This window comes from Trematomus bernacchii, unplaced genomic scaffold, assembly GCF_902827165.1.
Source record: "Trematomus bernacchii unplaced genomic scaffold, fTreBer1.1, whole genome shotgun sequence".
Lineage (NCBI taxonomy): Eukaryota > Metazoa > Chordata > Actinopteri > Perciformes > Nototheniidae > Trematomus > Trematomus bernacchii.
The window spans coordinates 5657702-5671756 of record NW_022987564.1 but is presented as its reverse complement, the minus strand read 5'-3'; the positions used below and the strand labels follow the sequence as shown (position 1 = coordinate 5671756).

At 41.9% G+C, this 14055-nt stretch overlaps 1 protein-coding gene across 7 annotated transcripts in view; it reads left to right on the top strand.

Annotated features, from left to right (window-relative positions):
• The window catches only part of LOC117478390 (cytoplasmic dynein 1 intermediate chain 1), a 53851-nt gene that overhangs the window by 16417 nt on the left and 23379 nt on the right, over positions 1-14055 (top strand). For 5 of the 7 annotated variants that reach the window (XM_034125410.1, XM_034125406.1, XM_034125412.1 and 2 more), the window contains exons 8-11: positions 7843-7938; positions 9854-10025; positions 11612-11711; positions 11857-11982. In XM_034125410.1, the coding sequence (XP_033981301.1) occupies positions 7843-7938; positions 9854-10025; positions 11612-11711; positions 11857-11982 (494 nt within the window). The remainder of the gene's footprint in view (positions 1-7842; positions 7939-9853; positions 10026-11611; positions 11712-11856; positions 11983-14055) is intronic. The other 2 variants (XM_034125413.1, XM_034125409.1) reach the window with 1 other exon arrangement.

Genomic DNA, 14055 nt, shown 5'->3' with positions numbered 1-14055 from the left:
TTTAACACATGCAATTTGTTTTCAATTGTTCTTCAGTCAACACAAATTTAACAGGCTTTTAAATCCCCTCACTTTTTTACTTTTTGAGTCAAACTTTGAATTTCCAGATCATTATCACAGTTTATAGTTTGACGGTTGATTGAAGTGAAATGTAATAACCACGCTGGTTTTTGTTTGGCTGCAGTGTGCCATGCAGTTCTGCTACTCTCCAGCAGGGAGCACTCTTGGCACATATACTTGATGGACCCTTCAGAGTCTCACCAACCAAAAGTCACAGCTTTTTATTAGGAATGAGAATCAGCCAGAATGAAATTAAGACATTAGAAAAATAACGGTTTCACAATTAACCCGAAACATGTGATGTCCTTTTAAGTCTCAATTGTAATAATTTGATTAGAGGGCATTGCTTTCTTCGACTGAGCATTTGTATATTTATTTAACGGTGTTGGTGAGTTGCTGCGAAATATTCTGTCTATTTCAGTCCAATCCACAAGGATTCAACCCCAAGCATCAACCTTTAGCTTGCCTAACAGTTTGTCCCATCCATCCGTCCGTCCCTCATTAAAACAAAAATGAAACACCATCGTCATCCAGGTGGCACACACAGCGCTCCAATCACTAAGCCCCACACACACAGCCATATTTCTGAGTGACACAAATCCCAGCTCAGAAAAGTGAGTCGATGCCACAGCGGTGATTTTTGTACGACTTTTTCTTGCAGTTGGTCTTTCTCTCTCTGACTGGGTTTTTGACAGTTTGGAAAGTTTGAAGTCATGGGTTTTAATCAGGGTCTTGCGGCCGGGCTCAGAGCATGGCATGATGACTCGGTTTATAGATGTGGGTCTGGGTCAGCGCCAAGCCCGGGTGGCACTGGTAGAGAGAGAAGGGGGGGTGAGACCGAGAGAAAGAAAGAGATGGGGTGAGGATCTACTCCGACTGCACCCACAGCGCACAGCAGAGCAGCCGCAGACCCCCGAAGACCTGAATGGGCTGCATTAACGAAGGCTGATTATGTGGGGGCATGCATGTGTGCATACGGTGGAGACTGGAGTGTACATAGATCTGAACACACACACACACACACACACACACACACACACACACACACACACACACACACACACACACACACAGTGTTTGATCAGTGTGAGGAAGTGTGGTGAAGAAAATCATCCTGCGGGGTTTTAGCCTCACCAGCTTTACCTCAGGTCTAGCTGCTAATATGTGTGTGTGGGGCGAATACTTTACCCCTACTGTGGTAATCATAACTTGATGTACCATGATGAATTTTAAGCATTATTTTCTATTAAACACAAAAAGGAAATGCAAAACCTGAATAAAATTAACACATCACAAGCATACGGTTGTAAAGGGTTATCAGTGCCTGACATTTTATGCATCTTCACTTCTATCTTAATAAAATGGTCTGCATGTATAGCTGGGGAAAAGTATTGAACAAGAAATGACTCTGACTTTGTAGGTGGCTTAAAGGTAGGGTAGGTAAGAATGTAGAAACCAGCTTGAGTGCGCTAGAATTTGAAAGTACGCAGCCGAAAAAAATCTGCCCCTTCCTTCAGACTTCCTTACAGAGCCCCTCCTCCAACACACACGAACGCGCACATGACCAATGAGGGCACGAGATAAGTTTGTGCACGAGGTGGAAGGCTGACAGGCAGGTAGGCCATCCAGTTATTTTAGCCGGGCCGGCTCAGATGATTGGTCGTGCTTTTTACAGTACTACGGCTTCCACAGATGAATTTTTTTAATGTATTTATTGTCAAAGCATTTCATGTATTCATTGCTATCGGGATGTTAAGAGCATTCCATGGAATATAACAAAAATTGTTTCTGAAGGGAATTACTTACCCCACCTTTAAGTGGTGTTATGTCTCTCAACTACATTTTCTTGCAAGAAGTTGCAACTGTAAACGTTGTTTATGTCATATTGTTCTCTACCGTCTGTATTGTCTGTACTGAACTTCAACAGATCTGTAAAACTCCTGCCCTCTCACCTCTCAGCAAATGATCTGTTCGACTTCACTGCACGGCTCGCTCTAACCCATCAATTTGCTGTCCAACCTGACCCACTGAGCTCCCTAAAATGTTGGCAGTGCTTGTCTGTTCAGAACAACTGATCTTTGCGCAAACTGTTAACAAAACGTAGTGATCTGTTTTAGGTTGCCCGGACAGTTTATGAAGACTTGAGAGTGGGTAAGGGCATTTACTGTAGGTTTATACTCAAAATAGGCCATGAGTTCCCCTTAAGTGTCCCAAAGCAAAACACTTGTTGGTCTAAAAAAAAAACCTTAAAGGATTGAGAAGAAGTGCAGTATTTTATTATTTTCTAGATTTGTACATCATCCTACTGTATACTTGAGTATAGATTACTTTTGAATTTTTTTTTATTGCAGAAGTAATTCCCCATGTCATATCATCTATGATTTATCTTAGAATTGCATCATTTTATTTGTGACCTACTATGTCATTATTTCACGCGTATAAAATGATTGTGGGTTTTTTTGGTGCTTTGATATCAAGGATTATATTACTGGAGGTGGGGTGAATTAAAATGAGAAAATTCCCCCGATGCCTCAGGTCATTTGTAATGTGTGCAGAGGTGAAGACGATGTAGTGTGAGTGTGTTGCGACTGTCTCTACTCTAACAATATGAGTTGTTCTCAGTGAAGTTGATGCATGTGTGTGTGTCTGTGTGTGTGTCGTGCCAGGGCCACATTAGAGAAGCCTTTCAAGTCATGTCAGCCTCCTCCTACTCCTCTGCATAGTGCTTGTGTTGTGGTCCGCCCAACAGCCAACCTCCCAGAACCCCTGCGAACTCTATGTGTGTGTCAGTGTGTGTCCATATGAATGTGTGTGACATGTTGTAGGGTTATTTCCAGTGCGTGGGAGCCCCCAAAATCCTGCTGGATTCATCTTTCCCTCTTCCTGTTACCGCCGCCTCCTCCATATCATATCAGTATTCATCTTTCTTTGTGATTAATACAATAGAGATTTATAAAAACTCTGTCAACTTTGATTGTGCGTGACTCAGTTTCGCAGTCACCTCCATACTGCTACGATAAGTCTGCGGCTCTGCCCCCATATTGTAGTTGATGACAGACTTGGAGCCCGGTCTCATCCTCACCTCCAAACACAGACACACACACACACACACACACACACACACACACACACACACACACACACACACACACAGTTTTTGATCAGTGTGAGGAAGTGTGTGTGTGGGGCGAATACTTTACCCCTACTGTGGTAATCATAACTTGATGAACCATGATGAATTTTAAGCATTATTTTTCTATTAAACACAAAAAGGAAATGCAAAAACTGAATACAATTAACACATCACAAGCATACGGTTGTAAAGGGTTATCAGTGCCTGACATTTTATGCATCTTCACTTCTATCTTAATAAAATGGTCTGCATGTATAGCTGGGGAAAAGTATTGAACAAGAAATTACTCTACATTTGACTGACTTTGTAGGTGGCTTAAAGGTAGGGTAGGTAAGAATGTAGAAACCAGCTGGAGTGCGCTAGAATTTGAAAGTACGCAGCCGAAAAAAATCTGCCGCTTCCTTCAGACTTCCTTACAGAGCCCCTCCTCCAACACACACGAACGTGCACATGACCAATGAGGGCACGAGATAAGTTTGTGCACGAGATGGAAGGCTGACAGGCAGGTAGGCCATCCAATTATTTTAGCCGGCCCGGCTAAAATAATTGGTCGTGCTTTTTACAGCACCACGGCTTACACACACACACACACACACACACACACACACACACACACACACACACACACACACACACACACACACACACACACACACACACCCGCAGCTCTTTGATAACCATGCCAATCGCTCCAAGCTTGCGCTAACACATTTCAGCACACCAGCACTTAATGTGGATTGGGTTCAGAAAAAAAGGTTAGCGGATGCTTTGATCCCTAACAGAACACATGCTAACACATTATTGCTGTGACACTCCGTGCCATTGTGCTTTATATACTAGCCAAAGGGGAGCAGAAGATGGTGTGTGTGTGTGAGTGTGTACGTCTTTTATATGCTGTCAGTATCTTTACAACTAGCTGCCTACTGTGAAATAATACAAGATGTTTAAGCTAATGGAACTCCCAGCGGTGTATCAGCCTTCATTAAGACTATGTTTTCTTTATCAAACAAACAGATCAAAACATTACTCTCACTTGGACTATTTCACCCTGTGCTATAAGCAAACATATATTTTGCTTTGGAAGAACCAGCAAATGGTGCTTTGTTACATAGACAATAAAAGAAAACAGTGTTGTTGTTGACAAAATTAAAGAGCAATATCTTGATTGTTTTATTGAGAAAAAATCAGCCATAATCTTTCTATGCACCGCTATGGTTACTTTATTCTCTTCAAAAAGAGAAAGAAATATTCAATCCAGCCATTGTGAATATTAAGCCTTTTATGATATTTAGCTTAATACTTTGGCTGTTGGTTGGTCTAAACTAGCAATTTTAAAATGTCAACATGGAACCTGGTAAAATGTCATTGCTGTTTTTATTTTAATTTTAAAGACCAAGTGATGAATGGAAACAATAATCAACATATTAATCAATAATGAAAATAATTGCCAGTGCAGCTCTTTAAATAACGATGTTTCTAATAGTTCTAGTTTCTTATCATAATATGCTTGAAATCATACATTTGGAAACAATCATTTTGTTAACCTTAACTATCTGTGTATGCCAAGCACCGATCTGGTACCACTGTTCCCTTTCTCCTTCATTTAAAGCCTGTAGATCTCACTGCAGTGCCTTTAATGGAATGATTTTTATGTCAAATAACATGAATAATGATGGCAGATACTCAATCCTCTTACTGGGATATGTTTTGGAATGGATAGGTCCATTAGAAAAATATACAATCATATATTTTATAATTTTTTCAGCCCTAAATGACCACACATTGGCCAGTTTCTAGTGTTACTCATGCAGAGCCTACAAGGCATATGAAAGGCTCTGTTGTTACTGCCATCCATTTTGTTGCAGTATGTCCTATTTCTGTGTTTCCAAACAATTTCACAAATTCAGACATTCTCTGTTTGTGTGTGTTTCTGTGTATGTGTGTGTGTGTGTGTGTGTACATACACATTTACAAACCACCTTTACACATTTGTTTGTGTGTACTTGTGTGTGTATCTCCACACTGTGAGTCTGTGTGTCTTCATACCTGCTGGGTTGTGCAGAATTGACTGGGCATGGTCAGCATGAGTAAGCAGCCGGGGGAAGATTGAGGCAGCCAGATGCGGCGGCCCCGGGCTACGGAGGATATCATTACCCCGGGTGTGTAGTCGGCCAAAACAGGAGCCCCCAAGCGGTGTTTCATCAAGGTGGACCCCCGTCTACGGCGAGGGGGAGGACACCAGTTAACCTGTTGTCCCGCGGTGAGGAGCGGTATTAAGCGGCAGGTGGAAAGAGAAAGCATCCCGTGACTGGAAAGAGGTGGAAATAAGAAAGTGTGTGGATACTTACAGGGTAGCAAGCAGACACACTCTAACTGTGGAAGATTGTCTCTTTTGATTTCCCCTCCCTGCTTCTTCTGCAACACATCAGTACACCCTGTAGTGGCTCTGTGTGTGTTTGCATGTACATTTAAAAAAACTTTTATATCATCATTTCCAACCCATGGATCCTACTTTCCAGTATCATTTACCGCAATGGAGCTTTTGCTTTACTTACATACATAAACATGTACCCCTAAAAATGTCCATCCAAAGGAAATAGCCAGGATATTTTTGGTGCGGGGACTCTGACAGAACAACTTGATGCATTGCCGCTGGCAACGACATCAGCAGTATCTTCATACGGGAATTGGACCGTCTCCCCTCAGTGAGGTAACCCATAGGCCATGAATCACGCTGCCTTGCTCCAGAGTCCTGTGGTCCCGGGGGTTGACAGTTTGACCGCTCCTCAATGTGGTCTCTCTCTCCTCTACTGACGCTCCTCCCATCACCATCACCACACATTCCAACCAGCGGACCGGTCACATAAGGTCAAGGAAAACATTTAAGAATATAAATTAGTTATGCATCTTATTAGCAGGACCCCACATTTCTGTTCACATCCTAAAGCCATATCAGAGTAATGACAGCAGTTTGTGGAGAGGAATAGTGATGAGACTGATAGATGACAAGAAAACAATATCTGAACAAATCAAAATGTATAAACTGATCCATCAATGGATGACAAAAGGCCTGAATGAAGGGTATTCCTGTGCGTCTGTTTGCCTGGCTGTTTTGGCAGCTCAGACATGGAGCTAGTCTGGCAGCCTGCCTGTCTGTTTTTTCTCTGGTTTCTCCTCCATACTGGTGGGTCACTGGTGTTTGGATCACTACTGCTGACTGTTAACCACTTACTTGGACTGAGCCTCACCGGCATGCATTTGATATGGCTTAGTGATTTATTATGTACAGTAAGAAAGTCATATATCAAACATTTGGTAGAAAAAAAAAGAAAACGGGTGAGAAAAGGAAAAATGTAAGTAAATTAAAGCCAGAAGTGATCCCAATCATATTGATGAGATCACTCCACCATTATAATCAAATTTGTACCTTTTTAAAGAGCAGCAGTGAGTTTATCAAAAGCTTAGGCGAGTCCAAGTGATGAATAGACAGTTCGTCCGGTGCAAGAGCAGTGCTTCAGCAAGTGGTTTTAACAGTGCCCCGGGCCATACTCCAGCTGAGTTAAACACATCCCGTGAGTGTGTGTTTCTGTGTGTGTGTGAGAGAGAGACATGACACGTCTGAGAGTGTGATGTAGTCACTTCCTCCCGCTGCACTGAGCCACTGTTGTCAGCTTGACCCTGCGCCAGTTAACCCCTCGCCACCCCTGGCTCTACAGGCGTGGGCCCCGGGATGTGTGTGTTGGAGAGAGAGGGAAAGACAGATCGTATGTGTGCAGCGTGTGTGTTGGCAGACCACAGGTGTCTGGTCACGGTGTCAGGGTGTTAAGAGGTCTACTGAGAGGGGCCCCCAAAAAAATCTAAGCATCTGTTTCGGAGGGAAGGAGCAACAGAAAAGAGGAGGAGAGGTTGGTAAGGGTTACCAACACACACCCCGAGGGGAGTGAGGGCTTGTTGGGGGGGGGGGGGGGGGGAGTAGCTGACAAGCAGGTGCCTATGTTGACAGTAACCCTTCATACTTGAACCCCACCACCTCCCAAACACGCACGCACACACACACACACACACACACACACACACACACACACACACACTGCACATACTTACAATACATCCTGGAGAGGCAAATAATTGCTGAGCCTGATTAGAGGGAATGCAGAGGGAATCCCCTTCACACACGCACGTGCACACACACGCACGCACACGCACACACACACCAATGGATCTTTTTCCTTTTGGGTCAAAGGTGAAAGAGTGAACAGAACTCTGACATTTCCTGCTGTCCGTCTCTGTGTGTTTTTGTGTGTTATATTTGTTTGCACATATGCAGACCATACGGATACGTTTACAAGCTTGTTTCATTTTATATTACAATGTATACTTAGTAAACATATGCAAGTGTAATATCTCTGCAGCTTGAATGCTTGACATTTTGTGTTTTTTGAAAAAACCCAGCAGTGCGTGTGTTTGTAAATGAAACCCATTTGGACAGAATGTTAGTTAGTCAGGTGTACGTCGGTGCTTGTCTGGGAATGATTATTTTGCTAAGAAGGGGGGGAAGGCAGGACACAGCGGGAGGTAGAGGAAAATTGGAACAGCTGTTGATTTACATGAGTGCTCTCTCTCTCTTTCTTTCTTTTACTCTCTCTCAGTAGAGGAGGAAGAGGAAGATGAGGAGATGATGGAGGCGAAGCCAGGCCCCGAGTCGGAGCAACAGGATGAAGATGACAACAGAGAAAACAAAGAAGGTACAAAGGATGAATCCATTATTGGAGGGTAAACATGTTCAGCTATTAGCATTTTAGAGATCCGTAATCACCTTATTTATTCTGGTGTATTTTCTTTTGTAGGTTTCCTCCTGCATGTTTAAATACAAAGCACATTAGAGCAACAATGATGCTTTAAAACATTTAAAGCATAGCAACAAAGTGCAAAAAAGTGCGTAATAAAAGGACATTTAAATACAATGTGAAACATTAAACACTAATTTGAATAAAACAGGCATGCAATAAAACCATAAAAGTTACAGTACAGTTTAAGAAATAAATAGTTATTTGATGAAATAAAATGCATCTGCAAACACATTTGAGTTCATTTATTTGTGTTTATTAATTAACTTTATGTAGCAATTGTGCCCTGAATTTCTGCAGACAGAAAAACATAACATTCTTTACCCTCTAGTTCTTTTCCTAGACTTCTCTCATGTTGTTTTTGAAACTGTCACGAATCACGGCCACTTGTGTGTGACACCCTCTGCCAGTCAGTGGGTTTATCAGATGGAAGGACGGGGGTGATTATGGTGGGGGTTAAGGCGGGTCCAGCATATCAGCTCCATGGCATGTAGGGGTCAGCACTGATTAAAAACCTGTCACTTGACCCCCCCCTGACCACACTTCAAAGAGGAGAGGAATGGAGAAGCGCGTGTGTGTATGTGGAGCGTTTGTGTTGTGTTGGCTTGATTAAAATACAACATGTGATAAAAACACAGATGGAAAGACATATTCGTATTCAGACTCATAACACACTCCTGACGGCACTGAATGTGACTCAAACACACACACACACACATAGTCAGATGTATGCACGCACACACTCATAAACACAAAGTCATCCGTCTCCTCTCCATCCTGGCCTATTAGAAGGTCTGGCCTTTGATCTCTGCCACTCGAATCACTGGGTCTTTTCTGACAACTCGTAAGAAATACAAAGGGATGGGGGGGGGGATCAAAGTCAAGAGGCAGGGTAAAGGTCGATATATGTGTGTTTGTGCGTGCCTGTGTGTGTAAAAATCGCATGTGTGCTTGGGGACAGTGACTTCAAAACCCGGACGCCGTGCTGTGCAGCCATTACGTTCAAAGGGAGGCGGGACGCTTTGTTTTTTCTCTTGTTTATGAACTTCTTACTGTAGGGTTTTATTAGAAAAGATGCATTAGGAACTGTTTGTAGTTTATTATGTCCTTGATGGGATCCTGGTTTTGATAGAGATGAAGTGAATGTTAATCTGACATCGGAAGCCCTTTTTTCTTTATAATGCATTCAAGTCATACACAGCCAGGTATTTTAACTATTTTCAGTTATTAAAAGTAGGTTGTCACAATCATTAGAGTAGTGTAAATACAGATGTCTTAGTTGAGTTTCAAAATATAGAAATGTCTTAGTAAAAACCCTTTTGAACGGTACAGAGCGAAAGTGTGGTTCAGCTATTTAAAATCAAAAGCACATACCTGTATTTTGTAGGTCACATCAAATACTATTGACTTATTACAGTTTTAAATGCACTATTGAGATGATTTATTATTTGTTTCTCTTAAATAATGCAACAAAGGATTGGGCAATTTTATATTTTAGGTATAAAAAGGAAAAGAGAAAATGTTATTAGTACTGATAATAAACTTTTGCAAGAAATAAAGTACATTGATAAAACATAAGTCAGCTAAATGTATTGTCAACGTTCCCTACTTGTAGCTACTTGGTGAGGAAGGTTTTTCTCTTGTTTTATAATAAAAATAAATGTAATATCTTTGGAATTTGGAAGATTGGTCGGACAAAAGAAATGCAAAGTTTTAAGATGTTAAACCCACGTTTTCCGGGGTGCGCTGTGCATAATGTGTGAATAACTGTTTCTCTCATGCTCTTGTCTTTATGAAATGTTCCTTTCACCAGGCTCCTTTCCAGTTCTGAGAGAGCTGACGGAGGAGGAGAGGCAGCAGATCCTGCACTCTTCAGACTTTCAGAGTTTCTTCGACTGCAGCATCCGGGTGATGGAGAGAGCTCTGGCCGAAGACGGAAACATCTTCTTCGACTACAGCGGCCGGGACCTGGAGGACAAGGAGGGGTGAGCTTGGAAGGGAGGAGGGAGAGTCTGTGTTTGGCTGTGAGAGCACATGTGTGTGTGTGTGTGTTTGCTTGCGTGCCTCAAACTAGGAAATGTGCAAAGACTGACTCATGCCCACTGTGACACTTTAGGGTCCCGGGAACTCCTTTGTTCTTCAAAATGCATGTTTTCCTGCTGATGTCACCCTCTCAGGGGGAAACTGACATCCATCATCTCGTCTTGCAATCCGAACAGTTGTAGGTTATCAAAGTGTCGGTTGAAGTTTGAAATGCAAAGATGTGTTAGTATACTGCTCTGCTATTATATAAAAATGCTTCTAACTTTGACTTTGACCACTGCAGCCACAGTTAAGCATCAAGCCTTTGGTCAAATAGAGATTATTTCTAAAACAGGCTCAACATCAGTACTCTCCTTTTCACCGTTTCCATTGTTTTTAAATGTAATTGTAACAACTTAACCACCATTCAATCTGATGTAGCACTGCAGACAAAGGGGATCATTCACAGTGAATAGTGAACAATGTTTGTTGAACCATACACCCCAGCACTCTGCTCTGCATCGGCCAAACGGCTCGCTGCACCCGCACTGCGAGGAGGACCCAAGTTCCCATCAGCAAAAACACGTCGGTTTGCTATCCTGGCTCCAAAATGGTGGAATGAGCTCCCCATTGACATCAAGACAGCAGAAAGCTTACACATCTTCCGGCGCAGACTAAAAACTCATCCCTTTCGACTCAACTTCGAGCAATACAATTAAAAAGAAAATAAATAACAAAATAAAAAGCACTTATATACTAACTCAGCACTTACATACTAACAAAGCACTTGTATACTAACAAAGGACTGGCTTATCTAAAGCCAGTTGAGTAGCACTTGAAATGTTTTGGCTCCATGAAACCTGATGTACTTATCTTACTTCTGTTTTCTTCAAGTTTGTATCTTCTTGGTCGAATGCACTTATTGTAAGTCGCTTTGGATAAAAGCGTCAGCTAAATGCAATGTAATGTAATGTAATGTTGTAATTGACTGAGTTGCAATGAACAAATAGACACAAAATACAAAACAGCTTACTGAAATTATGCAACAATCTGACTATTTCGAATACACAGTGTGGATTTCCAGATTGGAGGCACCCCAGCAGTGACCACAACTCAGGGACAGTTTCATCCCACAGGCAATAAGACTGTTAAACACCTGCACTGCTGAAACAACATCCATAACATTCATCTGGCTGCTACTTAGAAATAATTTATCTATTTATCTAATATATCATATTCCAATAACTTGCATATAGACTCTTATTGCACTATTTCACTATTTCACTTTTTTAAACTATTTTTCTTTTTGTATTGACTATTTACTATTTACTTGCACTATATTGTTCTGTTTATCTGTGTTTTGTGTTGCACTGTTGGAGAAGCCTGTGACACAAGATTTTCATCGACATAACTACACTGTAGCTGTGTTCGTATGACTAAATAAAAACCTTGAACCTTGAACCTTGAACCTTGAACCGACCCCTGCAGACTGAAGGCACATTATTTTCTTGGCAGGATATTTCATGATATATTTACTGTGTTTTTTCAGAGACTTGGGTAGCGGCTCCAGTCTGTCCTTCAGCCGAGTTTTCTACGATGAACACTGGTCCAAACATCGCGTGATCACCTGCCTCGACTGGTCCCCTCAGGTGAGGCCTGCAGCTATGTGTGTGTCAATGTACATTTAAAATGAATACATCCAAAACGATGCTTCCTAAAGTCTTGCAGCAAACATGCAGGTGTTGAGCATCACTTTCATACTTATATGTTCATCCCTCTGTCTCTCTCTTTCAGTATCCAGAGCTGCTGGTTGCCTCTTACAACAATAATGAGGATGCTCCTCATGAACCGGATGGTGTTGCTTTAGTATGGAACATGAAATTTAAGAAGGCCACACCTGAGTACATCTATCACTGTCAGGTACTTGTACACATATTTTCACAACTACAAAATATGATGGCAGATATGATTTCAGGACATGTAAGGAAGGTGTTCATTTTCATTATTTAATTTCTCCTATGTTTTGTGGGTGTTTAGTTGCAAGTATACAAACATCTGCAACGAACCTACAAAATAAAGAACAAATCATGCTCCATCTTCCTCTCACCTCTTTTCATACCTTAAATGGCAACCCAACAGCTCCAGCTTTTTCCTCTTTTCTACCCTATAATGAGAGCCCCTTTGTGACTGAATAGTAGCGAGTGAAGCAAAGGGAAATGAAAGGCAGCACCACAAGCGCTTATTTGACCCTCCAGATTGGATTAAAGCTGAACGGTGCCACTGCAGGCCAGTTTTAATGGCAAAAACGTAGGTTTTGGTTTGGAAAGAAACTCAATGATGGGTGAGATGCTAATAACAAGTGACACTGAGAAAACGGGAGGGAGGAGAGAGGGATAGAAGGATTGGGTGTGAGGGCTTCACGGCTCCCGCGAGACAGGCGAGGCCGTATAGAGACGTCTTGCTAGTTAAATGATGTGGCCTACCACTTCCTAATCCAACGCTGCCACATGTGTGTGTAAGCCCACCCACGTTGATGCTGCGTCTAATGTCAGCAGTGCCGGGTTTCCCCAATAATTGACAAATTTTCCTCATACACGTCACTGCACATTTGGAAATACACCTGTAAAAGTATTAAAGTCACAGGCATTCACCTCATTGCTCAGAAATAAAATGCACACACATACTTTCACATTTAGGCTTCGTTTAAACAGAGGAAATCTTTTTTTGTCGAACACATACAGAACCACACACTCCAGAAGACCGCACTCTGCGTGGAAATATTTCAATATCTAGCTCGCTATACAAGTCTCGCTCCATAATGGACTTTTAAAGCACTCGGTTCTTTCACTGCACCATAATTGATGCCGCTGCTAAAATCCATGTGGTCTTAAGGATAGATTACAGCGAGGGATTTTGTCGCTGTAGGATTCAGTCGTTTTTCCATGTGGTTCTCTGACGAAGTATTCACAGTACATCTGACTTTATTAACAATGCGGTTTCTGAGCATGCTTATTTGTGGATCACCAGTAATAAATATTAGACGTTGGGGTTCAAGGATGTTTGTGTGAGCAGCTGATAAAATGCTCAGTTTATATTAAGGGTGCATTCAGCTGCTAATGTGTACAACAGAGGTGAATTGAGCTCGAGTGTAAGTGAAAATGCGCTCACTGGAATACAATAGCGTCTGTTTTCATTGAAAAACAGAGGAATAAGAATCTGTATACATAACAACGTATTGTCAATTGTGTTTGTTTTTGATTCTCAGACTCATACGAAGTACTTTCTTCAAACAAAGTCAAATTGTCCACATGCCGAGATTTGTTTTTTTTTGTAAGTGAGTGTTTACTGGAAAGATGTGCATTAGATGAAGTGATATCAGATGGAGAAAAGACCGAAGAAAAACTGAGAGAACAGAAACTCCTCACTTTCCTACCGCCCCAGTGTTAGTCAGTGAGTTAGTGTGGCCTGGGGCTGAGCCATGCTCTTTTCATGCGGGGAGAAACAAAAGTGAATGACTCAAAAACAGTGAAAGGAAGAGAAAGTAGAGCGCAAATGAGCAGGGACTTGGAGTAATGGAGTGCCCATATAAACAGAGGATGAATGAAGATAAAATAAAAATGGAGTGGAAATAGAAAGAAGGGGTTGCAAGTGCCTCAGCCATGACTTCCCCTGTCACTGTTGGATTTGGATGAAAGCAGCACAGGAGCGGTTAGACGAGAGGGAAGAGGAGAAGAGACATTTTTTCTCTTCTTTTCCTTTTGCAAACAGAGTCGCGACTCCCTAGTTAGCCGTGGATCGAATGGCTCTTAATGTGCGAGCATGTTCTGCCGAGTAACCCCCCCAAAACCACAAGGGCAGGGGCCTCTTCCCCTCTTTCTCTACTTTTTCCTATTCTTCTTTTCACCTTCAACGTCCCATACTAAACTAAAAGAACAGACGGATAGGAGGCTTTCTCTATGCATCTATTGTGGGTTTTATTTTTTGGATGGATAC